This window comes from Mesocricetus auratus, unplaced genomic scaffold (assembly GCF_017639785.1).
Source record: "Mesocricetus auratus isolate SY011 unplaced genomic scaffold, BCM_Maur_2.0 Super-Scaffold_100676, whole genome shotgun sequence".
NCBI lineage: Eukaryota > Metazoa > Chordata > Mammalia > Rodentia > Cricetidae > Mesocricetus > Mesocricetus auratus.
This window is the reverse complement of record NW_024429266.1, coordinates 26,855,083-26,879,208: the sequence shown is the minus strand read 5'-3', so window position 1 is coordinate 26,879,208 and position 24,126 is coordinate 26,855,083. Positions and strand designations below refer to the sequence as shown.

Genomic DNA, 24,126 nt, shown 5'->3' with positions numbered 1-24,126 from the left:
TATACAGCCTCAAAAGTTCATCTAACATATCAGATATCATTTATTAAACCAACCTCAACAAATACTATTGTTCTTGCCAAATGCAAATTAGTCCTTGTCTATTTAGAGAAGAAACCAGAAGGTCAATGACTCTGGGTGTCTAGCTAACTGCAAGGAGATCCTAAATGCAGAAGCAATTATCATTTGGATACATATATGAATCATCTCAGACTCCAGGCTGAGCATCCACTTTAACACTGATGAGACTTAATCACCTCCAACTCGGCTGCTGCACACTTTATTGCTCTGCAGAGGATCGGAGCCACTGGAGCAAAGTGAGTGAAAAAAAGAATGCAGGTTATTGGTGTCTCGCTGTTTGGAGCCTCTGAGCCACATGCTTGGTTTCCTTTAGGCTGGGAGGTATGGGAAAAGTGAAGCTGAAGATGGGCTTTCATGCTTTAAAAATACATACATGTAGACAGACACAGACAGACATCCAGACATGAACGCATCCAACAGTTGACACACAAGGTGTTGTTACAGCAACTGGGGACAAGGCCTTCACCAGGAACTTGAAATAGCTGTCACTCAAATAAGCTATGGCCACATTTTTTTTGTTGTTGTTGTTTTGTTTTGTTTTGTTATTCCAAACGGGTTTCTCTGCGTCGTCCTGGCTGTCCTGGAAATAGCTCTCTAGACCAGGTTGGCCTCGAATTTACAAAGATTTCCCATCTCTGTATCCCAAAAGCTGAGATTAGAGGTGTGTGCCACCACTGCCTAGCTTTATGGCCACTTTTTGAAACTTACCAAAATGCCACCTGGCAGAGATGCTAATGTTTTAAGACCTTAATGATGTCTAATGGTGTCACAGAGACTCTGGGGACCTGGGCTACAGCACTGCCATGGGAACATGACGATGGAGCACCTTTTCAAGGAGCAGTCACCTGAGGATAGCTCACCTTAGTCACTCACATCAATTAGTGGCCCAGAGCTCTAGCCGGGCAACCCTAACAGGAATAGAACAGCCTCTCAGGATACCATGTAGCTGAAGTATTATTGTTTCCAGAGACAGGAGGTATTGTTTTTCTTAAAGAAACCTCATTTAACCATGTTATGAGGTTTTTCATTATAGAGAGAGCCAAGGACCCTGAGATGCCATTCTTGACCGCCTCAGCCTTAGGGTGGAGGGATCTCGGCTGGTGGAGTAGTGGTGGACCGGGGCCCTGCTGTGGTGGAGCTGTGGGCCCCCTCAGTCAGTGCAGTCTGGTGGCGATATGCAGAGAACTCAACACTCGGGTCTGGAAGGCTCGCTCCCACACTTACAAACATAGCCAACAGTGGGTAAGAAAGGAAACATGGAGGAAGCCATGGTTCTGATCATTGACTACAGCAATGACCTTGATTGGAGTAGAAGTTGAATGTCATGCACTGAAGAATTCCCATTCTCTTTCTCTATTTGAAATAAGTGATTTCCTACCTGACTCTTCAACCACTTCCCAGTATTCCTTGTAGATTCTGGATCTCGGCCCAAAGCTTCTATTCCCGCAGATATGGGACATACCCAGGTATCTATAATCCTATACAGGGCTCCAGGGGATCCCTAACAATCTCACACATTCCCATGTGTCACTACAGTCCCAAAATTGGTTGTGCCTCAGATGCGGGAGACTAACCAACGTGTTCCTCGCTTCCACACTGACTTGCTGTGTCACAGGCTAGTGTCAGAGTTCTCTCCGCCAGTCACCTCCATACAGTCCTTGGCAAACACATACTTCACACCAGTTCAACTCAGCAAATGTTTATTGGGCACCTATGGCAGTCAAGGCACAATACCAGGGGCTATGGGCACAATGACAGGGAGGCTGGGTCTTACCCTCAGGAGGCTTACAGTAGATGAGGAAGCAAATACACTCACAGAAATATAAGGCGGAATGTGGTGAGCTCTGTGCCTGAGGTAAAGATGGTGGGAAAGCAGGGACAGAGAGAGACAAACATCACCTCAGGTGATTGACACTGCAGTGGCCTTTCCACCAGTCCTGGTCAAGCAGGTACAATTCACACAGGCGGGGCTGGAGAGAGGGTTACTTCAGGCATGGAGGAGGGCAAGTGCAGAGTGTTCAGAGGAGGGAAAAGCCACCTGCTTGACTGGTGCTAAAAGGCTAACGGAAGGAGTTAACGCTGGAGATACAGAGGAAGGCCAAACTCTAGAGGCTGTCCTTAGAGTATGGCGTCATCTGAAGTCCCATCGAGAAGTCTCATTCTATAGGCAATGGGGAGCCACTGATTATGAACTACTGAAGGAGTCAACCTCACTTCCTCAATTCCAGACATGCTTCTACAAACAACATGGGATTGACTTTGACATTAGCTTCCCATGGACAACTTTATAGACTCACATCTCAGGGTCTCAGAGCAGAAGCTGTCTCAGAACTGATGGCCACATGTGCTTTCCAAGGCTGCCCAAAGCTAAGAGGCAGCCGCCTCACTAGGTAAATGCAGAACTTTCCTCACAATCCTGCACCACCTCCAGAGAAAAGGAAGCAAGGGGCAGGGCACGAAGGACAAAGCCGACTTTGCAACCTAAGCATGGCAGGGGTAAGCTCAAAGAAAGCGAAGGAGCCACGGGAAATGATGGAGATGCAAGCAGTAAAATCCACATCACCCAAACGAAGCCACTTCTGGAAGGCCTTTTTGGCGTTACCATGCAGCCCTCCAGCCCTCTGGGTGAAGAGTCCCTGCAGCCCTACTCACTGGAATCAGCAGAGGCAGCTGCTATGGACCTCCACATAGACAGGTCTCTGCTGACAGAGGCTCCTCGGAGTCGGCCTAACTATCCAATGAAGAGGGGGAATGGCGCCCTCCTCCCCCTGGGCCACCCCAGCCTGGGAAGGGATGTGAGGCCACTGCTGTCCAGGTGGACACGGCGATGCTGGTCAGCGACGGTTCGCCCAGGACCTCCACACCGGCTGAAGTGGTTGCTTGGGTGGGGAGCACAGAGGAAGGTGAGGTGGCCGCAGGGTTCCCAAGGAGAAACGTCCCTGGGGTGCTGGCGTGCACCTCTGAGCCCGATGCCGCAGGGCCCCCACCTCCATTACTGATGGTCCACAGGCACGGATAGGGACTGCAGAGACAGAGAGACAGGAATTGGTGACGGAACTTCAGCAAAGAGATGCTACCAAAAAGCACATGGACATTTCCAGAACCACTTGAGAGGGAGAGGTGGGGCCAGGAGGGGCAGTGATGGGAGGGGGGCTTCAGGCAAGGACTCTGTCTCTAGTCTCTACTTCTGCAGAAAATCCAAGAGACCCTGTGAGATATAGTAAATAAGAAAAAAAATAGGACTGGATTCTGCTGCTGGCCCTGTTAGTAACAACTTACTCAATATCAAACAGCTTTCAACTGTCTGAGACCCTTGCAACTGTCTAAGATAGTTAAGGCCATGAAAGGGAGGTTCTTCTACTGTAGGAGCTGTGGTATGGCCTCCCCCTGGCCAAAGCAGGCAATGTGATAGGTAGAAGCAGCAGGACACTGCCTCCAGAAGTCCTTGGTGTGACTCCTCTACCACATATTAGCTCTGTGACCTTGGTCAAATTACTTCTCTGAATCCCACTTTCCATATCCTCAAAAAAATGAAGAAACAATTCTGCACAGCTCAGAAGTTGTTGTAGAGGCAAATATGTGATGCCAAGCATGCAGTATTCTGTGTTTTCTACCATCCTTATAGCCCAGGACCTCACTTCTCAACTCTGCTCCCCAATACAAAGCCTGGAGAGACGGACCAATCTCTTCATCATAGGACTTCCCTATTACCCTTTCCCCAACTGCAAAAGAGCCTTCATTTCCTATTAACTCAATATCAGAACAATAACTTAAGCCAATACATCCAGGAAGCAATGCGCATGAGTCTTGGGAGATACAGGAAGCCTCCAAGTCCCACTATGAGTGAGTTCCTGGTGTTGGTCTTACCTGGGTCCTGGATTTATTGGCCCATTGGTGTGAGGTACAGACAGGATGCTGGCATGGGGTGTGGAGGATAAGGAAGTCCAGCTGTCAGGTCCCGAGAAAACTTGCAGATTATTGCTTGAGCTTTCTATCAAATTCACTTTGGGGAAATAACAACATTTCAGTTGACAGAACATGGAAACACAATGGCCAGTGACATCATCACACAGCAAAATATAACTGCAGCTTATTCTACAGGTACCAACAGTGTAGTGTGTTGGTAACTTCTGAGGGAAACAGACAAAATAGGATGTTTGTGGTTATTGAATATCAACTACAGACCAGGTGCTACTCAGTTTATAACCTTCCCAAACACATTGCCATCATCACTTTATAGGCAAAGATGCCCTGTGTGATGCAGATCTACCTGACTCTCTTCCTTCATTTATTACCCTGCAAGAATGGACCATAACAGCATCCCTCAAACAAATCCCAAGGGATGCCAAAGCCCAGAGGAGATTTCTGAGGTCCTGGCTTTCATTCTCCTTAGAGGTCTCAGAGATATGGACTTCTAAGAAGTGTTTTTCCACAAGAACAGAGCAGTGCTCAGCTTCACATGTACATAGACACAGTCATTAGCTATGTAGACACAGAGGGTGGGATGGAGGCTGCCGGGAATGGGGAGATGTAGGTACAAGTCACTGCAGAGTGAGCACACAGAATATGAACTAGAATTAATATGGTGGGCTGGGGTGTAGCTCAATTAGCAGATTTGATCCCCAGTACTGCATAAACCAGACATGAGGGTCCACCCCTGTAACTCCAGCACTTGACAGTGTAGGCAGGAGGACCTGAGCCTTGGATACATACTTCAAGGCCATCATCCTAGGCTATGTGAAATACCGGATCAAAGTAAATAATCATAATAATAATAATAATGATGATGATGATGTATTATATCCTGAAATTTTACTAAGAGAATCTCCTTCCTTCCTTTCTTTTTTTCTTTTTCCCCAAGACAGGGTTTCTCTGTAGTCCTGACTGTCTTGGAACTCACTCTGTAGACCAGGCTGGCCTTGAACTCAGAGATCTTCCTGCCTCTGCCTCCCAAGTGCTGGAATCAAAGGTGTGCACCACCACCACCGCCTGGTGAGAATCTATTTCCTATTTTAAATTAATGTTGATGTAAGTGAATACAGTAGCAATTTTACTGCATGTGTGTATGTCAACACATTACTGTATACCTAAATGTATGTGTTTTTATAAGAAAAGAAAGAGTACTGTTTTCTATAGTTTTGAGTCTTCCTTTGAATGAGTGGTGTAGGTGAAAGGTAAATGCATGAAGAAGGAATGAGAGAGGGAGAAGATTCCTGCCGACAGCACTGGTAGTGGGGTTTGAATGTGTCTCCCGGAGTTCATGCAGTAGGAACTTAATCCCCAGTGCAACCGTGTCGATAAGTGCTCTGAGAATTCTCACTACTGGGTAACACCATTACTGTGGAAGTGAAATATGCTGTAACACAAGAAAGGCCATTGCCCTGGTCTTGGACCAACTTCCCTTGTGAGGGAATAAATTCCTTTTTTTTTTAAACAAATGCACCACCTCAGACAATCTGTCCTGGCAGCATAAAATGAAATGAGGTCTAGGGCTGCTGCTGCTTTTCACAGCTGGCACCTTAGTCTTGGCGTTTGCATCTACCAATGACACCCCTCCTCCATGTTCTGTCTTTCAACCTCCTAGTCTCAGCTCTCACATGTGCCGACAGCACCCCTCCTCCACATTCTGTCTCGATCTGTCTCCCAGGTGTCGCAGGCTCTTACCTTTCTGTGTCTGCACACAGCACTTCCTCCCCAAGCACCCCGCGTCTCTGCCCACTCCCATTTCAACCCGCTCTGGGCATCCTTTCCTGCCCAGCATGCAGACCTACTACTTTTCCTTCCTTCCCCCAGTGCGGTGGCCTGTGTGTCTTATGGATTGCCTCTCAAACTTCGATGTGCTTACAAGCACCTGGGGATCTTGTTAAAATGCACACTCTGGCCCCAGAGTAGACCCTGAGACACTAGAGAGCTAACAAGTTCCCAGGTGATACTGCAACTGTGAGACCCACATTAGACCACTCGTCCCTGTATTACAATTAATTCTTCATGTATCTTTGTAGCTCCTCGGGGAGGGAGGCTGGGTCTTGATCGCCTTCCTAAAAGAGGGCTTGGAAGAGAAACCTGTGTGCTGAGCCCAAGAAAGGGAAGCAAAATGAGACATTGCCAGTCTCCACACCTGGCAGCAGTATTAGGCTTCCAGGGACAGATCAGTGATGATCAGGAAGCCTTCTGCAAGTGCAGATCTCAGGTGTCACTGAGGAAGGAAAGCGGCCTCTCCCGTGGCATGAACTTCACTCATCTGTTATATGTAGTATTGGCCATTCATGTTAGGACAGAGATCTCCATATTAATACGTTATCTGACCATTTTAGTTCATGTGCCTAAAGCAGAACCTGGCATATAATTGGTTCTCAGTAACTATTTGGTGTGTGAATAACCATAATTAAAAATTAAGCTTTGCTTTCATCTCCTTTTTTAAAAAAAAACATCCAATATGCAGAGAGGGTCTGGGCATGCACAAGGCCAGTGTAGACAAGACAACGGTCAACGAGGAAAAATGACAATACCAATTTTAAAATAGGCTGGAAAGTTATAGAAGTTGAGTCTGCATGACTCCAACTCAATCAAAGGCTTGAACAGTCTGGACTGTAACTCCCCCAGAGATTGCCTGACAATTCTCCTGCACTGGACCCAGACTCCCCAGACCAGGGCACAGTGATAAGGAAGAGCCCTGAAGGACAATGAGATTAGTGTCTCAGACCCCACGACTTGACTTAGCATCAGACATCAGCCTAAAACGATCAGTACACCAGGACCCTGAGTTGAGGCCTTTCATACCTGTTAGACAGAGACCATGGACAGGGCTGGGGCTATAGCCCAGTGGTCCAGCACTTCCTACTATGCATGTGCCCTGGGATCAGCCCCACACACACAAAAGGTGAGGAGACTAAACTATCAAATATTGGTATACAAAATAATACATACGCATGCATCGTATGCGTGTATGTATACTATAGATGAAAGGGATTCCATCTTCAGGTACTTCTTTTTGGCATCTGTGCACCCCAAGGGTTTAATTAGCAGAACCACACACCTGAGGGAGAATGGTTTCTATGCATGTACGCAGACGGGTAGGGAGCCTGCCGATGTCCTCGGAGGCCAGGGTAGTGCTCACAGCCGTGGTGGGTGTGGGGAGCAGGCAGAGGCAAAGACGTAGCATACTGGTAATTGGTGTTTCCTGCTGTGCACACGCCATCCGGATTGGAAAAGATCCACCCTCCCACTAGAATAGACAAGAAGAAAATGCAGAGACTTCCACATCAAAATCAAATGGCAAAAGTCGTGCTGGTTTAATTAAAATGAAAGGTAGCCTAGGAAACACCAGATGTGTGTGAACTCACTGACTGCAGATACCAAGGCTCTTTAATGTGGTTACACAGGAGGAGTGGAGGTCCCTCTCTGTTCTACCCAGTGGGAAAATGATGTCTTCCAGCAGGAACCTACAAATAGGATTCTGAGAGCACAGAAAATGAGAAGGAGCTAATTCTGAACAGCAATCCTTTTGCTGAACTTTGGAAGCCAACAAAACACTGCATAGAGATGGTTGGTGAAGATGCTGAACAGAATGCTCTACTTTAAGTGGTTTCTAGGCAAAACTGAGACTTGGCAATGCGAATCCTGTAGCAAGAAGCCATCTCAGCTGTGATGACAAGTGGATGCAAAACCAAGGCGGAGCTCCTCCCAACTTAGTTTGCCCCATGATGTCCACACCTCAGGGTATTTGCTGAGAACATTACAGCTCATGGATATTGAGAAGGTGTAGGTCTGTGCGAACCCTAACCTAAACAGAAAACATTGACTAAAGTCCCTTTGAAAGGCTTTCCTAGTGGCTTCTCTGCAGGAAGGACTCTGAGGACACATCTCCATAGGAGATACCTTGCAGTTTGGTACTAGGAGGGGGTGAAGACTTCCAAAGCTTTCGCATGGCAGCAAGAATCATTCTCAAACCCACTAGCATCTGATCTAAAGAGTGTGTCAGCCAGAGCATAGCCCACTGAATCAACTACACAGGGCTCGCAGGGTCCCAGAGACTGAAGCAACAAGCATGGGGCCTACATGGGTCTGCACCAAGCCCTCTGATTCTTTTGCCTGCTCCTGGAACGCTTTTCCTCCCATTGGGTTGCTTTATCCAGCCTTGATATAAGCGCTTTTGCCTTGTCTTATTGTATCTTGTTTTGTTGGGTTGGTTGTTGTCGCTTGCAGTCCTGCTCTTTTCCGAAAGGAAGCGGAAGGGGAGTGAATCTGGGGGGAAAGAGGAACTGAGAGGAGTGGAGGGAGGGAAAATATGGTCAGATGTATTGTATGAGAGAAGAATCTTTCTTTTTTTTTTAAAGAAGATTTATCTATTTATCTATTATACAGCATTCTGCTTGCATGTATCCCTGCAGGCCAGAAGATGGTCCCAGATCTCATTACAGGTGGTTATGAACCACCATGTGGTTGCTGAGAATTCAACTCAGAACCTCTGGAAGAGCAGACAGTGCTCTTAACCACTGAGCCATCTCTCCAGCCCGAGAATCTATTTTCAGTTTTAAAAGAAGAGGGAACAAAAGAGTGTGTCCAAAGGTCAGCTTTACTCCCTTGTCACTGCCCTAGGGTTACCATTACAGCTTCAGAAGTTTGGCTCCACCATGATGCCGAGATATGGAGAAAGTGGTACCACCAGGAATGTCCTGAGAATCCCAGGTTGATGAACTCCAGTTCTCCTGCCCTGCAGTACACTCAACCACACCCTAACATGTGAGGCCACAGCCTGCTGAGGTGCAGCAATGAAGACCAACTCCAACACCAGCAAAAATTAAGAAAATGAAAAATCCAGAACAAAGAAACGAGCAGAGAGTACGAAGGGAGAAGATAAGCCTGGATTTCTGTCAATGGAGCTCTTATATATGATAGCTAGAGTGTATGAAATTTATTACTTCCTTTCAAGGATTGCTTGGGCCTCTTTACCTAGTAACCTGGCTTTTCTCTAGGAACTCTGGAGAAGGCATACACTTGCCTCGGGTTGGAGGAATGACTTATGGGGTCTCAATTTGGACTAAGCCTTGCACAGTCATGACAGTAAAGTGAGCATGAAGGGAGATAGCTCCCGGTGTGGCCCCACATGCCTCCCACACACTGTCCACTCCACTCACAGTGAGGAGAATAGGTCACATGCTGGCTCTCAGAGACAGCCTCTGGAATGTCCTTTAGGTGGTTTCTGAAAGAGTAATGAAAGTCACAGTCTGTTACAGTCCAGCATAGCGCACATGCAACTCTCTGCAGAGGGTGATAAGCCTCTTGGAATAAGAACAGTCAAAGCTACCACCCTCCCCAGGTTCACCTTCCTGGAGGCACTGAGTCTACTTGAAATTGTGACAGCTTTACTTTTCCTTTCCTGTCATTCTTACAGCTATCACTAGTTACTTTGATTTGACTGGTTTTGTGATTCTTTTAAGTGCCTGACAAGATGCAGACAGTACTAACAGCAGCTAAGATCTGCACAGGGTTTTGGGGCAATTTCATAGGTGATATACTAGATCCACCAGTGGCCCTCCACCTGCCTCTGCCTCCTGAGTGCTGAGATTAAAGGCGTGTGCACCATAGCCTGGTGGGCTTCTGAATTCTTTCTATGGTGGCATGCTACTATCACTGTCATTTAGAGTTTGTCACCTTGCAGATCAACTTGTCCTTTAGGATTTCTGTTATCTGAAAAACTTACCTAAGTATGTCATCTACATCATCAAAATATTCCCAAATATTAAACAGAACAGATTCCCATGACATAGCATTAAAAATGGCTGTCCATCAACCCATAGCCTTTAAAAGGGAAAGAAAAGATTAGACATTTTTTAAAAATCAGTGAAAGCCAGGCATAGTGGCATATACCTCCACCGTACATGGTAGAGGCAGAGGCAGGCCAATCTCTGTAAGTTTAAGGCCAGCCTGGTCTACAGAGCTAGTTCCAGGACAGCCAGGGCCACACAGAGAAACCTGTCTCGAAAACAAACAAACAAATCAGTGAAAAAAATTGAAACTTGGTCAGTAAAGTCAGAACACTTCAAAGGTGATCTCACTGTACTTCAAGAATCAATAGAACAGGAATGGTTTACACTACTCTTCCATTTTATCCTTCCATGGAAAGGAAAGGTGAGGAATTGGCAAAGCACTCGCCCAATCTGGTAGATCACCATTCATGACACAGAAATTCTCTAACTCTTGTCTTCCATTGAGAAATAGAAGCTTCCCATGGTTTTTCACTTTTCTTGAACTAAAGATATCTTTTTTAAAAAAATTGAAAGCGAGTTAGTGGTATACACCTGTAATCCCACTACTCCAGAGGCAGAAGCAGCAAGATGGAGACTTCAAGGGCATAAAGAGATCCTATCTGAAGAAAAGGGGGGACTATTAAAGCCATATTCATGGGTTGGAGATTATAACTGAGTCGGTAGCATATGCAAAGTTCTAGCTCCAATGCCCAGCACCACATACATGAAGCATGGTGGTATACACTCCTAACCCCGAGTACGTGCGAAATGGAGGCAGGGAGATCAGAAGTTCAAGGTCATCCTCAGACATCCAACAAGTTCAAGGCCAGTCTGCTCTGCCTGAGATCATGTCTGAGAAATTAAATTACAACACCATACTCTTCAAAGGATGGAAAAATGCAGAGAAAGTTACTTAAAACCTAAATCACATTTTATGTAGTTATTCAGTAACTATGTGGTTATTCAGTAATCCACCGGAAAACAAAGGTGACAAAATACTGACAGTTGCAGGCTCTCCTGGACCTATAGCAGTTGCTACAGGAACAAACAATTGTGGTTCAGTTTGAATTTCGTTGAGTTTGTTCAGCACTAACGGAACATTGCAGCGCATTTCTAGCAAAGGCAATTCAGAGCCAAGCTCTGCTCAAGAAGCCCCTCATTTGCAGAATTCAGTTCACAAGATCTTACTGAAATCCTTCTACTCACCTTTCCTTGGCATCCAAGAAGGCCTTGGCAAAGGGGTTGTACTTGATTTTGAGAGCTGTTATCTTGTATTTGCAAAGACAAGAAGGGTTAGTTAAACAGTGCAATGCAAACTGAGCCATGGTCTCCCCCTGTGAACTTCGGTAAGGCTGCAATTCCCTCTTTCCTGTTCTCCCTTCCCACGTCTCATTGTTCACTACTGTGCTGACTGTTGTTCACTACTGTGCTGACTGTTGCACTGTGGGACGAAAATAGCAAGCGATGTGCAAAGTGAGCAAAGCGGGCACAGTGTCAGGGATCAGTAAGCCCGGTGGTGCTAACCTACCCACCCTCCTTTCCATTCATTTCTCAATTTTACCCAGGAATCTCTGAGTCCCTGCCATAAGCAATCCCCTTTCCTACCACACAGTAGGGGGTGTAGCACGGGTGTGATACCCACCTCACCTACTGTATACAGTTCAGCATCAAGTCCCTTGTTCTCATGGAATCACTTCACTTACCCACAAGGCCATGTTAGTGTGAAAACACATCATCCATTCCCATTCACTGTCATTCTACATCATCAAAATCCATTCAGTAAGTGAAGAGGACAGACTCTTGTGACACTGTGTATGTATGTGTGTGTGTGTGTGTGTGTGTGTGTGTTATGCATGTATGTTATATATATATATATATGTTAATGTGTTGCTTTTACAATGAAAGAGAACTATTGGACAGTTACAAAGAAAAGCGAAAATGTGAAACTTTACAGCTCTGATTCCACATTCTCTCTCATCGGCTCCATCTGTCATAATGATAGAGACACAGACACAGACATACACAAAGACAGTCAGACATAGAGACAGAGCTAGAGACAGAGCTGGAAGCAGAAAGAGAATGTCTGTCTTTATCTCCCACCAACTGGTACATAAGTGCATTGAGAATGATGCTCGTATCTGTTTTGTTTATTGCAGTTTCCAGAATCTATGATAATAGCCAGCATGTACTGATATCCAGCAAATACTTTTGAAGAAATAGCAAACAAAATATTGATGTCTGCAAGAACCTATGACTCTCTGTGTGAAGGAAGAAATGTAAAATAAACGTACAGCTCTTTCTAGAAAGGGAGAGGGGAGTGTAGGTGAGAAGCAGATGCCCTGGTATTTCTCTTGACTTAAGCCTGGAGAGGTTGGGTGGGAAGTGAAGCTAGCACTGGACGCAAAGGAAATTGTTGGACTCTCCCAGCCAGGCCCACACCTGCTCAACTCCCAGAGAAACCTTGTGAGCAGTAGGAGAGTATGCTTAAATAGCTTGATCTCCAGGGGATGCGTTCAAATTCAAGGAATGGCTAAGTTGGGCTGGGGAATTTGCTTGAAGGGTAGCCATTGCCAGGCCATTGGTTCAGAGAGAACTATCTAGTACCTGTGGCCAGGAAAAGTTTCTGGGCATCTCCCAAGTCAGTAACGGAATGACAAGGGCCAGTGTCTAAGAGCAAGCAACATGGAGATGGGCAGGGATCACTGCCTGGGCAGAGGAGCCAGGGCACTTCCCTGAGATACTAAAGCCACAGGGTTTCCCTTCAACACAGACTCCTCCCAGAGAGAAGTGGAGAAGAGAAGGCTAGCTGAGAGACTCTGGTGTCGGTCTTGAAAGACAGTCCCAGTGGGAGGATCCTAGGAGTTTCTGCTCCCACTGGCCCACAGCCAAGCTTCTACCAAGAGCTTGGGCTCCTTTATAGAACCACAGCTACACTCTCTCTGCACACTTTCCCTAAGCTAGGCCTACAGCATCATTTTACCTATGGGAACAAAGATGCCATTTTCCAACCTGATATCACCAGGGCCCTTCGTAGGAGACAGAACACGATAGATTCTAGAAACCATCCCTGGAGATGCCAATCCTGGTCCCGACTCTGTTAAAGCTGCCACATACAGAAATGCACAATAAAGCAGCCAGAAGCTATTGTTTTTAACAATAAGATTGACAATGGTGAAAGCGGTTGCTTCTGTGTGGGGGCTGTCAATGAGATGTCCTTTTCAGGGGGAAGACTTGCACATTTATCAAAATTCTCAATATACATTTCTTGTGCAGAACTATCCTGTCACTAAGTGTTCATTATTAAGCAAACTATGACAGATTACCCAGCAGCATAATTTATGATAGAAAATGAAACAACTTAAGTTCTGCTGGGGGCAGGAGGCTGCTCACATTGAGTCATGTACCTGTGTAATAAAATACTGGAATGATTCTAGGAAAAAGATATATGCCTGAATGTAATTTCATAGAAAGAGATCCACTAGATACTATCGCGTTGTTTAAGGAAGGAAGGAAAAAAACTAAGAGCTAATGTTTACAAGATGAACCAATTTATGTGAAGAAACTGCTCTATGAAGCCTCTAAGAAGAAATGCTCATTTATGTCACAGCAAGTGGGGGAGCACACTTAAAAGCTTGTCACTATAGCTGCCGTAAAGAATGTGCCTCCCAGAGCGAGAGAAAATGGGCTTTTTTCCTTTCATTTGTGCCTTGCATATTCTGCTATCCATCCATTACATGGTTTTTTTTAAGAAACCTATATTATCTTTCATGCTTAAGCTTGATCAAAAAGGGTCCAACGCTTCCCAGTCATTTATGACAAATAGCAGGACTGCTGGCCTCTGAAGAGTGGGATGGACTCAAAGCAGTTCATAGAGAGGCCAGGCTTGGAATTCTCAGCACTCCATGTTCAAGTTACTGAGTAGGAAAAAAAAAGCACCTGACTGCTCAGAGAGAAAAAACTGACAAGCAGAATAGATGGTGTCATAAAACTTTAGGAGGATACATGTGTCAGCCCCACAGGCTTGCTTCCAGAACAGAAAGGAGAAGTTGCCAGCCACCCTTCCAGCCCACACTCCTCTCAGACACATTGGCTTGCTACCAACCAAGCACACTAAGGGACCCAAAACAAAGACTCTAGATTTCCTATATGACTCAGCAGTTTTATAACGATACACAAGTGTGTCTTGTGTGTACAAGGCACCAGGAGAGGCTGCTTTGGTGGACTACTTGAGTGTGTCCCAAAGGCTCCTGTGTGAAGGTTTGGTGCCCCTAGGAGCTGGTGGCATATTTAGGAGGTAGAACACTTAGTCAGAGGTCTTTGGTTCACTGAGACATGTTCTTGAAGGGAAGTTGGAGAGGGTTTTATTTTTTTCTCCTACAAAAGTAAACAGGGTACTTGGACTGTACTGGAGCCTCCAGAATGTTAAGACAAAGTAAAATTTTCTCTGTATTGTCCCCTGTACCTATAGCAGTGACAGAAAGTTGAATAGCACATGGAAGGGCCTTTGGCAAGCAGACAGGCATGAGAGTCTCTGCACACGCCTCATTATCACTGACAAGAGTGTCTGAACCCTCAAAACTTAAATTCTGTTCAGCCTTCCTCATTGTCAATAAAAAGGCTCCCCACTGATTCTGCCATGCACTTCCATGTAACACACACACACTCACACACACAGGGGGGGTGCACAGATGTGTGCACAGGTGCACACTCGCTTACCTCCTCGTTCTGATAGGCAGTCACAGCAATAAACTGGGTTTCAGGAAAGGAGCAGTTCATGACCATTCGATGGGCACCTCCAACACGCACTATGTGAACCTGGGGCTCATATTTATGCAGAGAATTCAGCATTATCTGTTGAATGGGAGGGAAAAAAAAGTTAAAAAGAAAACACAGCTAAGCCTGGAATATCACAGCTCATCAGCTAGCCAGCACCTTAGGTTCCTCCCAGCTCGGCATTCACCCAACTGAAGTTCTATGTAAAAATGAATGGGGAAATGTTTTACAGTCCCAGCAAGCATCACACTAGGGTCAGAGTGGACAGTCAAAGTTAAGTTTTCTTTATTCCACCCAAATTCAGGCCTCCATTTTCTTGCTTCCTCCGTGTTCAGCACCACAATATATATTTCAATCCGTTTAAATATATATTTGTTTATATATGAAGAATCCCAGTAACAAAATGTTAACAGTGCCTACAGGGTAAGGAAATCTAGTATCAGAGGGTTATACAAAATTTACTCTTCATGATTTAAATGAAAGGCTATTGAAAGCCTTGTGCTGTGAAATATAGTAAGGCAGGGACAACGAACCTTCAAATTTGCACTTTAATAAAGAATATCTCAGCTAACCCAAAGCTGGGATTGCATTACTTTTACCTCCTAAACTCTGGGCGCTTATGCTCCCTGCCACTTAGCACAGAGAGAAAGAAGGCATAGGCTCAGCACAGACAAAGCAAAACCTGAGGGCTGGGGAGAGAAGCCGGCCTCGTCCCCCATGTCCCATCCCCGATGCCCCCAAACAGTCTGCATTTTATAAAGTAACTAACAGCCTTACCCAGGGAGCTGGATTTGCAACCTGCCACCGAAATAGGGAAAGAAGCTCTACATCATGTTTACCCTAATTGGAGGGTTTTTAAATAAAACCTTCCTTATTTAAGGTTTGTTTCAATATTCTATTGATAATTATCATAATGCCCAAGCAGAAGAAGTAATTATTTCATTTGAGAGCAGCTTTTTATTAAGGTATTTGTCTATTGCCAACATGCCACTTACACCAAAAAAAAAAGCAGGGAGAGAGAGGAAAACAAAACCTTGGTACCCACAAACATCTCCCTCCCTGGGCTGGGTAAAAAGCACCACACGCAAGACAAAACGGAAAAGAGCCTGATGATTAAGTAAACTAGTGCACTCTCTCTCGTTCTCTTAACATCAGGAAGTCCATTAAAAACTGAAGCACCAATTAAGAGCTGTTTATTCCTGTTTACATTTGGACTCCAGGAAATAACGGGCTTCTGTGGGCAAACAGGCTGCTGAGGACCCTCTAATTGCCTAAATGCACCCTTGATATTTCTTGATTGGTGTATGGGGAGGCCACGCGTACCTGCCCGCCCCCATTGAGCTTGTTGGTCAGCTTCACTTTGCTGAAGGAGATGGGAGCTTTCATCCAGTGAGCCCCAAAGTTGGGGGAGTCGGGGTGAATGTAGACACAGCTGTGGCTAGAGACCTCTGGCTTGCCTGCGGGTACCCATTCCCCATTGACGTACTTCCAGCGGTGGCTGTCTGTCGGGACAAAGTCCAGCAGGAGGGAGTACATGGCATTGGGGTCCAGTCCTGTGACGCTAATCTTCAGCACAGGGAACATCCGTCTGAAATAAGCCAGAAACAGCCACAAAGGGACATTAGAGGATCCCTTCCTCTCCTTGCCCCAAAGGCCTCTCACCGCTGAGGTGCCCTTCCCATGGAATGATCTGGAAGGGAGGCCACTGAGACAGCAGGTAAGACCTCAGGCCCAATTCCACCAGAGCCTCTTGCTATTAACGCACTTGACATTGGGGTTTGACTATAAAACCCTGGTCTGTATGTTACAATCATGGTCTAGTCATTTCCTACAGAAGGACATACAGACAGGTGTGTCCTCAGATGCCGCATTCTCAGACAGCTTCCTCCCTATCGTCCTAATGCCATAGACCTACCCTTCCCAGACTTGCATGCAACCCTGCTGTGAATAAAGGTGACAGAGTGTGTAAGGCTGCGTGGTAAACCAATCAGGAGGGGGATTGTGGCTGAACAGTTAGTTCCTTTCCTGCGGGACTTCTCAGAGCCTTCCCTTTCCCACGCACACCGTGAGCACAGGGAGGAGTGTGAGACTGTGCACTCCCTAAACCCCGCCTGTCTTTGACCATTGTGAATGCCCTGGTCATTCTTCAACCCTCTAGAACAATGCCAATATTTTCATCTATCTAAATATCTGACTAGCTGACTTCTGATGCTGTAGCTTTTTTTATTACCCACAAAGAGAAACCACATAGCCACCATCACTCAGTTCCCCAGTTCTTCCTAGACTTCTAGTTTCCAGAAGGAAATGCCAAGGGAAGTGGTTTCCACCAGCCAGGGGCAGAGTTGATACTGCATGTGCTTCCAATGTCCAAAGTGACCCAAGGTAAGATTCTTGAACAGCAGCAGGACTGGCCAGCTGGAGGTCATGAGTCTAAGGGCAGAGTGGCAATACTTGGAATATTCACCAGGTATTGGAATAAACACTTCATGAGAATCAACTCACTGAGTTCCTGAAACTTTATGAAGCTGCCTGGCTGTGACATGAGTTTTGATAAATGAGACTAAGTATGTGCATCAGAAATAAAATGTCTAGGGGAAATGTATCTGATAATGTGTTCCCAACCCAGATTCTTGGCTGAGAATCCCCAATCACTCCCCTCCTCAAGACGACTTCTCTTTCAGGTCACCGGGAAGGCTAGTGATGGAGCCTCTTCCCTCTTCTGCTTTCTTCTGCATGTTTCCTTAAAAGCAATAGAAGGTGTGTTTCTCCAGTATTCACTCATGACATTAGACTGAACTATTCCTTTTCTCTGTGTATTTAACATTTTCAATTATTTTAATAGTATTGGCCCAGTGTAGACAAGAGGAGTTACTGAACATACAAATGCCATTTGCAAAGAAACCTAAATATGGAGATCAGAGAAATGACATAGAGATCCAGAAAGCCATCTTAACAGCTGGGAAGACAGTTTGTTCACTGGAGGTATGGCTGCAAGTGGTCTCTGTCTTCTGATTCCCTAAAGTGATACATTTGGGGTTTGTTTTTTATTTTATTCTTAATTTTATATTACTAAAAAACCCCACAAGAGTGGTGTGGTAACTCATTAATAGTTGCAGAGGCAAAGTCAAGCAAATAGTTACTTACACTTGCCAGGCAGAGGCAGATGAGTTTCTATGAATTCAAAACCAGCTTGGACTACATAGCAAGTTCCAGGCCAGCAGAGACAACATAACTAGATCCTGTCTTATAAGAATAAAAATTTTAAAAAGCCCAAGACTGACAAGTAAGTTGTCGTTTTGTGAACTAAAGTTCAAAAGTACCGTGAGGATATGTAGCATCAGTAGCATATTATTTTTAAAAAGAGGAAAATCTGCAAAGCATGTCTGTTCCCTTACAGTGAGCACTGAATGATGCAACTGCTCCAGGTGGCAGTGTGACATCAAGCACTGGGAGTTGTTGAGTAGTTCTCACCTACCACTAACAAGATAATTTAATGCAAGTTCATTTTTCAATGATAATAGTTACCATATGCACCCAAGGGTCGCCATAGGTTACACTTCATTTAAGCCTTCCTTCACTACAAGGAGGTGTTACTGCCTATTTTACTACAGAGGCCCCAAGGTTCCAATAAGCCTACCAGCCCAGAGACTAAAGAGAAAGCCATATCTGCTGGGGCAAAGAAACACCCCATGTGGTGTTCCAATAGGCTTGAGCACTCCCTCTTAGTCTCTCAACTCTATTGTGTGAAGTCTCAGTCACAAAGAAGAAACCCATAATGGCATTTCTTCCCTCTTTCTAAATTCAGAAATACTTGATATTGTAAAGAAGCCATGACTGCACAGGTAGCTATCACTAGCCATCCAAAAGCACACAAGTAAGATACTACCTCACACCTTCAAGAACAGCTACAGTAGAAGGGAAGACAACAGAAAATGTTGCTGAGCATGGAGAGACTGGAGACCCTCTCAGTGCTGTGGAGGATGTAAAATGCAGTCACTTTGGAAAATGGTCTGTTGACATTACTGTCTAACCTCGCAATTCCACTCCTACGAATGTGTGCAGGAAGGATGAAAACACATGATTACACATATGTCATAGCAGCATTATTGCAAAAACAGACAGATCCATTGAATGATGAATAGATGCAAAATATGTTGTATCCATATGATAGGTGTTACTTGGTCACAAAGTGTCTGCAATTCTGCCTCATGCTACAATATTCATGAACCTTGAAAACACTGAGTTAAGTTAGAAATTTTCACAAAGAATCACATATTGTATGGTTCCACTGTATGAAATGACCAGAATAAGTAAATCTATAGAGGCAAAAAAGCAAACCACTGAGCCACTGATGGCTAAGGAATATAGGATTCTTTGGTGGGGAGAACACAATGAAATGTTCTAAAAATCAGTTGTGGAGGAGTCACAATTCTGTGAATATGCTAAACCCATATAACTGTGTGCGTTAAATGTATGAGTAATATGGTACGTGAATCATACAATAATTCTGTCAATTAAATAAACAAGCTCGGAAAGAGGTATTATATGAAAAATGATAGGATGATCAACCGTTTTACACCCTTTAGTGATCCATTTGTCAAGAACTTTATAATTATTCTTGGTTTGGAGATCACCACATAAATTAACTAAACAATGCCATGTGATTTTAATTTCTGTTATCACAATAAGGAAAGAATAAATCCATTAGCTTGCCAAAGGCCTTAGAACCAGACTAGACCTCCCTCTTAACCAAGTTAATCTCCTTCCACATCATCTTCCCCTCCCCCTTCTTTGTTTTGACCCACAGTGACCTTGATACATCATCTATGACCTGTAATCATCACTCATATTGCTATCAGGGATGAAATCCATTTCTGTTCAAAGTGATTTTTTTATTCCATTTCCCCCCAAAGCATGACTAAGCACAGAGAGCTTGAGAGTCTTTAAGTTCAGAAACATGTGAATCAGCCTCTAACTCACAGATTACCAGTGCTTAATTCATTCTTGAAAGAATCTCCTCAGAGAAAGGGGAGATGATGGAGAGGGAAAGAAGAGAAAATGTGACATTGTGAACAATTCATCTCCAAGCACCATGCTTGATGGGTCATGGGTACTGAGTTTTACCCACAAACCTGGCTTTGGTTTTGCTGTGAAGCTAGCTTTCCAGTTTTTATTTCACCAATAGGAATCATAGGAGATAGACCTGCAGGAAGAGGCTAGCAGGAGAGAGGGCTACAGAAGAAAAAAGGAAGTGATGAGACTGACTTTGTAAGGAGAAGAGAAACAAGCGATTCAGGGCAACCCTCAGGAAGTCTTGCTCAAAAACACTGTCTTCACTCTCCTCGTCAAACAGTAGCAGTCATCAGGGGCTCACGAGAGTTGTTGGGTTGAGGGTGTGTGTGTGTGTGTGTGTGTGTGTGTGTGTGTGTGTTCATGTGCGTATATGTTGTATAATCATGAAACACATAGCACATGAATGTCAATACATGAAAGTAGTAAGCAGGCATAAGCTCAGCTGCAGTTGTCAATCAGAGGGAAAGAGCAGTAGCATCAGATTGGAAGCAGATTATGCAGTTGCTTGTGATCTGCTTCACTTGTGATTGTGAAGTGTAGAGAAAACAATTCATGAGCTGTCGGACATGGAGATGAACTGCCTAAGTGTAACCTTTGCTTTTCTCTCTTTTGTGCTGCCCTCACTGGAAACTGCCAGCAGGAGCTGAGCATCACACACACACACACACACACACACACACACACACACACACACACACACCTATCAACAGATTCCATCCCTGCATTCCCAGACCCTATTCATGACAGTCCATAAGCACCAGATATGTCAGAAAATGCTTCCAATTTCTTAAAATCTGTTCAAGGCAAATTTTAACTAACTCAAAATTATTGAACTGCATAAACTATACATAAACATGAAATACAGCATTGGCCTCTTAGATGAAGATGTTTACAGGTAAAGAAAACAACTTCGTTGGACCTGAGTTCACAGGCTTCTCAGGAGGCTAAGGCATGAGAGCTAAAAACTCAAGGACAGCCTGGGGTTCCAATTAAGTTCAGAGCCAGCCTGGGCAACTTAGTGAGACCTTCAAAAGAGGGTTAAGGATACAGCTCAATGGTATATCACTTGCCTAGTACAAGGCAGTCTCTAGTACAAGAAAGCAAGCAAGCAAGAAAAGAAAGAAAGAAAGAAAGAAAGAAAGAAAGAAAGAAAGAAAGAAAGAAAGGAAGGAAGGAAGGAAGGAAGGAAGGAAGGAAGGAAGGAAGGAAGGAAGAAGGAAGGAAGGAAAGAAGAAATGGAGAAAAGAAGGAATAAAAAGGAGGGTGGTGGGGGAAGGGAGGAGTGAAGAGCTTTAACTCAATTGCCTGTATAGTTGGAATTGAAATTTTTCCTGCATCCTAACATAATTTCCTAGCTTAAACGGTGGACATGAAAGTAAGTACAGACTGGCAGTGTTGTAGTTACTGCTGTATCTGAAAGCTTATCAAACACAAATGGCTAAAAATTTGTTTGTTGTTGTTTAATTTGCAGTGGGGAGAAAAGCAGAAAGAAGGGGAACAATGAGGTCAGCTAAAATCTTAGTCAGAAAACCCAGGGAGAGTGAGAGCAGGTCCTGCTCAGGTTTCGAACGATAGTTACCACAGCAGTTTCTTACAGATTCATCTCCTGCTCCTCATCTACAGGGTAAAGCATGCTGTCCCACTTCCGGTGAAGTCTTGACTCTAAAGGTTCAGAAGGCTCAGGGTAATTTAAGAAAAAGAATGTAATAATAACTAAGAACCACTTTGGCCACAAGTGCACTGTTGCCACAAAGAATAATTTTCATATAATTAACAGGAATGACTTTAAATATAAACAATTGTAAAGTTTAAATACTGAAAGAAATTTTACTGAGGTTTACAAAAAAAGGTAAGAAACACTCTTTTCAAATGGCAAAGGTACATTCTGCTATAATTTACCATCAAATTGAACTTAATATCTCAAGAGACTTTTATTGCCTTTACTTGAACCATATTTTAATCTATTGGTTGCACTTATTTATATCACAATAGAGGGCCGCTTTGATGGCCAAATAATGGAATTTAGATACTAGTGTGGTGACAAAATAATAAAGCACAAACCCATAACCAGACACAATTAAGTTTCTACAGTTGCATCATCACTCATCTTTGAAAGAAATCAAAACTACCTAAGAAGTTGGGGTAATTCTTTGAAGTTAAAATATTTCCTATCAAGAAAATAAGCAAGTGAAATTAAATTTTCAAATGTTCAAAGCAATAAGATTTATAGTACACATAAGAGGATCTGTTTATGAAAAAAGTCATTATCACACAAGATTGATAGCTTCACTACTTCTGTAATTGCAGTTTATAAAATGCACTTATTTACAGTACAACTTTGACTCAGAAAGTAGCTTATTCCCATGCAATGACTCTCAGGCTCATAATTCTTCCAGCTGTACAAGGGATAGCTCATTTTCCGTGCCGTGTGTTACTCAGAATTAGAAAACTAAGACACTAGGCACTGAGGCATTTTACTCAAGGACAAAAGCCAGCCTGAATTTGAGCTGGCTCCAACTTTTCTCTATAAGCAATATTTCTCTCAAAGTGTCAGAATAAGAGTCCTGGCTCAACCAACACTACTGCAAACGTCCTTCAGTGTTTCCTGCTTTTGTGCCCATGGTTCCACAAGATATGGTGTGAGCACCATATCAGGAGCCAGTGTGACAGAGCAGTGAGTCTTTCAAAGCACTTGCTTCTCCTCTGCTAAGTCCTAGCTGTTAGCATTGCCTCAAGAGCCTCTGAACAGACTCAACTTCACAGGATCTGAGCAATACCAGCATGGAGCCGTACCTATCTACACTCCTCACTCTTTGCATGGGGGATAAAAGAAGAAAGCTTCTCTTCCCCGAGACGGTATTACTGTTTCATGCACTGTTACCATGCCACCTTTCACAGTCACAAACACACAATCATAACTGGACACTCACCCTCAAGGAAGCAGGTGGAGGCATAGGCAACGTGACTAAATCTGTCCTTTCAATCCCAATCTCCGACTAATCACAATTGTCGAACAAGTTTGTTATGCTTAAGAGGAAACTGTCCAGTCTCCAAATAAAATCGACTTTCACATTATCTGAACAGGGCTGAGCTCACAACTGTTCCATGTAGACAGTCAGTCAAAAATTAAAACCAGTTTTTGACAGTTGAGTCCTCTTCCCCAGTACATGGGGCATGCCCCCGGCCCCGGCATAGTAATTCCCATTTAATGTGTGTGTAAGACAGGTGGCTCCATCTTCCTCTGCTCTGATGATCTCAAACAAATTAATTAAATTGGCTGAGTGACAGCCAGCCGAGACCGTCTTTCTTTAAGGTGTTCAGTCAGAGCCTAGTGCTTCCGAGTCAAGAGTGGCCGTTTCATCAGTACTAAACGAGTCTCACCTTCCTTGCCCACCCAAGACCAGCACAAAGAGGACGAAGACAAACTCACCTGCCATTCTTGGTCACGATCATTTCATTAGTGACTTCCTTGAATCTCTGCCAGAGTGGGGCATCCTCCAGAATGATCTGAAGTTGCTTCTCCGTAGGATCTCCCTTCTCCCTCCCCGCCTGAAGCTCACTTTCCACCACATTGAGCAGGCGAGACACAGTGCCCTCACCAGACTTCTGCGTGCCCAGTTCACTCATGGCCTTAGGCCCTCTCAAACTTTGCTGAGAACCGTTCCCACCTTCGCTTCCGGCTCCTTCCTCCCCTCACTTGCTAGCTTTTCGACCCCAGCTGGTTAAGGTCTGGGAGTAGAAGATGCCTTGCCTCTTGCTTAAGCTTCTAGTATGAGACCCCTGAAAGTCTCCAAATTATACCGCCAACCTGTTAAGCTTCGGCTGGGGAGCGGGGTGGAGTGGGGGAGAGGTGGAGAAGAAAGGGCCCTCTCTTAATTACTCACTGGGTCAGGTGGGAGTCAGCCTGGCTTTCCCATTGGCTGTCGTGCCTACAGTAGACGTTTAAGAAGAGTACTCCATCCAAATTATCAGGCTTTTATCTTGTTGTACCTGAAGAGGTCTAATCGGTGTATTGAGGACCATTTTCCTGTTAATTAAAATTATTCCAGGCCCAGACTGCAACAATCAGGCAAATCATGTCTGTGTATAAATTGTGGCATGTGGCACCTATAGAGAAGGAGGTGCTGTGGGCAAGCAACAAACTTGCTGCCTGGGTGGCCTGCCCTGACGGAGCGATCTGCTGAACTCCCTCGGCCTTGCTCTAGCAACTTGGACAGATGTGGGCGCCACACAGAGAAGAGTGGTCTATGTTGAAGGTCAAGGGCTCTGTGCCAGGATACAGGACATAAGCATAAAGGAAGCTTCTCTGTTTGCCATGCTCAAGAAACAGACGTCCAGAGGAAAGAGAAGAATGAAGGACCTCTTTCCCCTAGGAGCTCCCCTGGTCAACTGCGCCTGGATGCTCCCACGCACAATCAGACCATACTCACCTCAAATGTCCTTTTCATCTTCA

At 44.6% G+C, this 24,126-nt stretch overlaps 1 protein-coding gene across 1 annotated transcript; it reads right to left on the bottom strand.

Annotated features, from left to right (window-relative positions):
• Positions 1–1,775: 1,775 nt before the first annotated feature.
• Positions 1,776–23,423, bottom strand: Tbx19 (T-box transcription factor 19). The gene is made up of 8 exons (XM_005071378.4): positions 23,104–23,423; positions 15,924–16,188; positions 14,544–14,678; positions 11,034–11,095; positions 9,216–9,280; positions 7,115–7,303; positions 3,946–4,081; positions 1,776–3,100 (listed from the first exon to the last, which is right to left on the bottom strand). Exons 1-8 carry the CDS (start codon positions 23,298–23,300, stop codon positions 2,806–2,808), a joined length of 1,344 nt encoding a protein of 447 aa, XP_005071435.1. The 5' UTR covers positions 23,301–23,423; the 3' UTR covers positions 1,776–2,805.
• Between the last annotated feature and the right edge of the window lie 703 nt (positions 23,424–24,126).

Excerpts from the sequence above, each read along its gene's own strand:
- Tbx19 (XM_005071378.4), bottom strand. The coding sequence starts at position 23,300 with ATGAGTGAACTGGGCACGCAGAAGTCTGGTGAGGGCACTGTGTCTCGC. Across the intron at positions 11,096-14,543 it reads CTGCCTATCAGAACGAGGAG|ATAACAGCTCTCAAAATCAA; the intron begins GTAAGCGAGTGT and ends TGCAAATACAAG. Across the intron at positions 7,304-9,215 it reads TGTGACCTATTCTCCTCACT|TGGGAGGGTGGATCTTTTCC; the intron begins GTGAGTGGAGTG and ends TGTCTATTCTAG.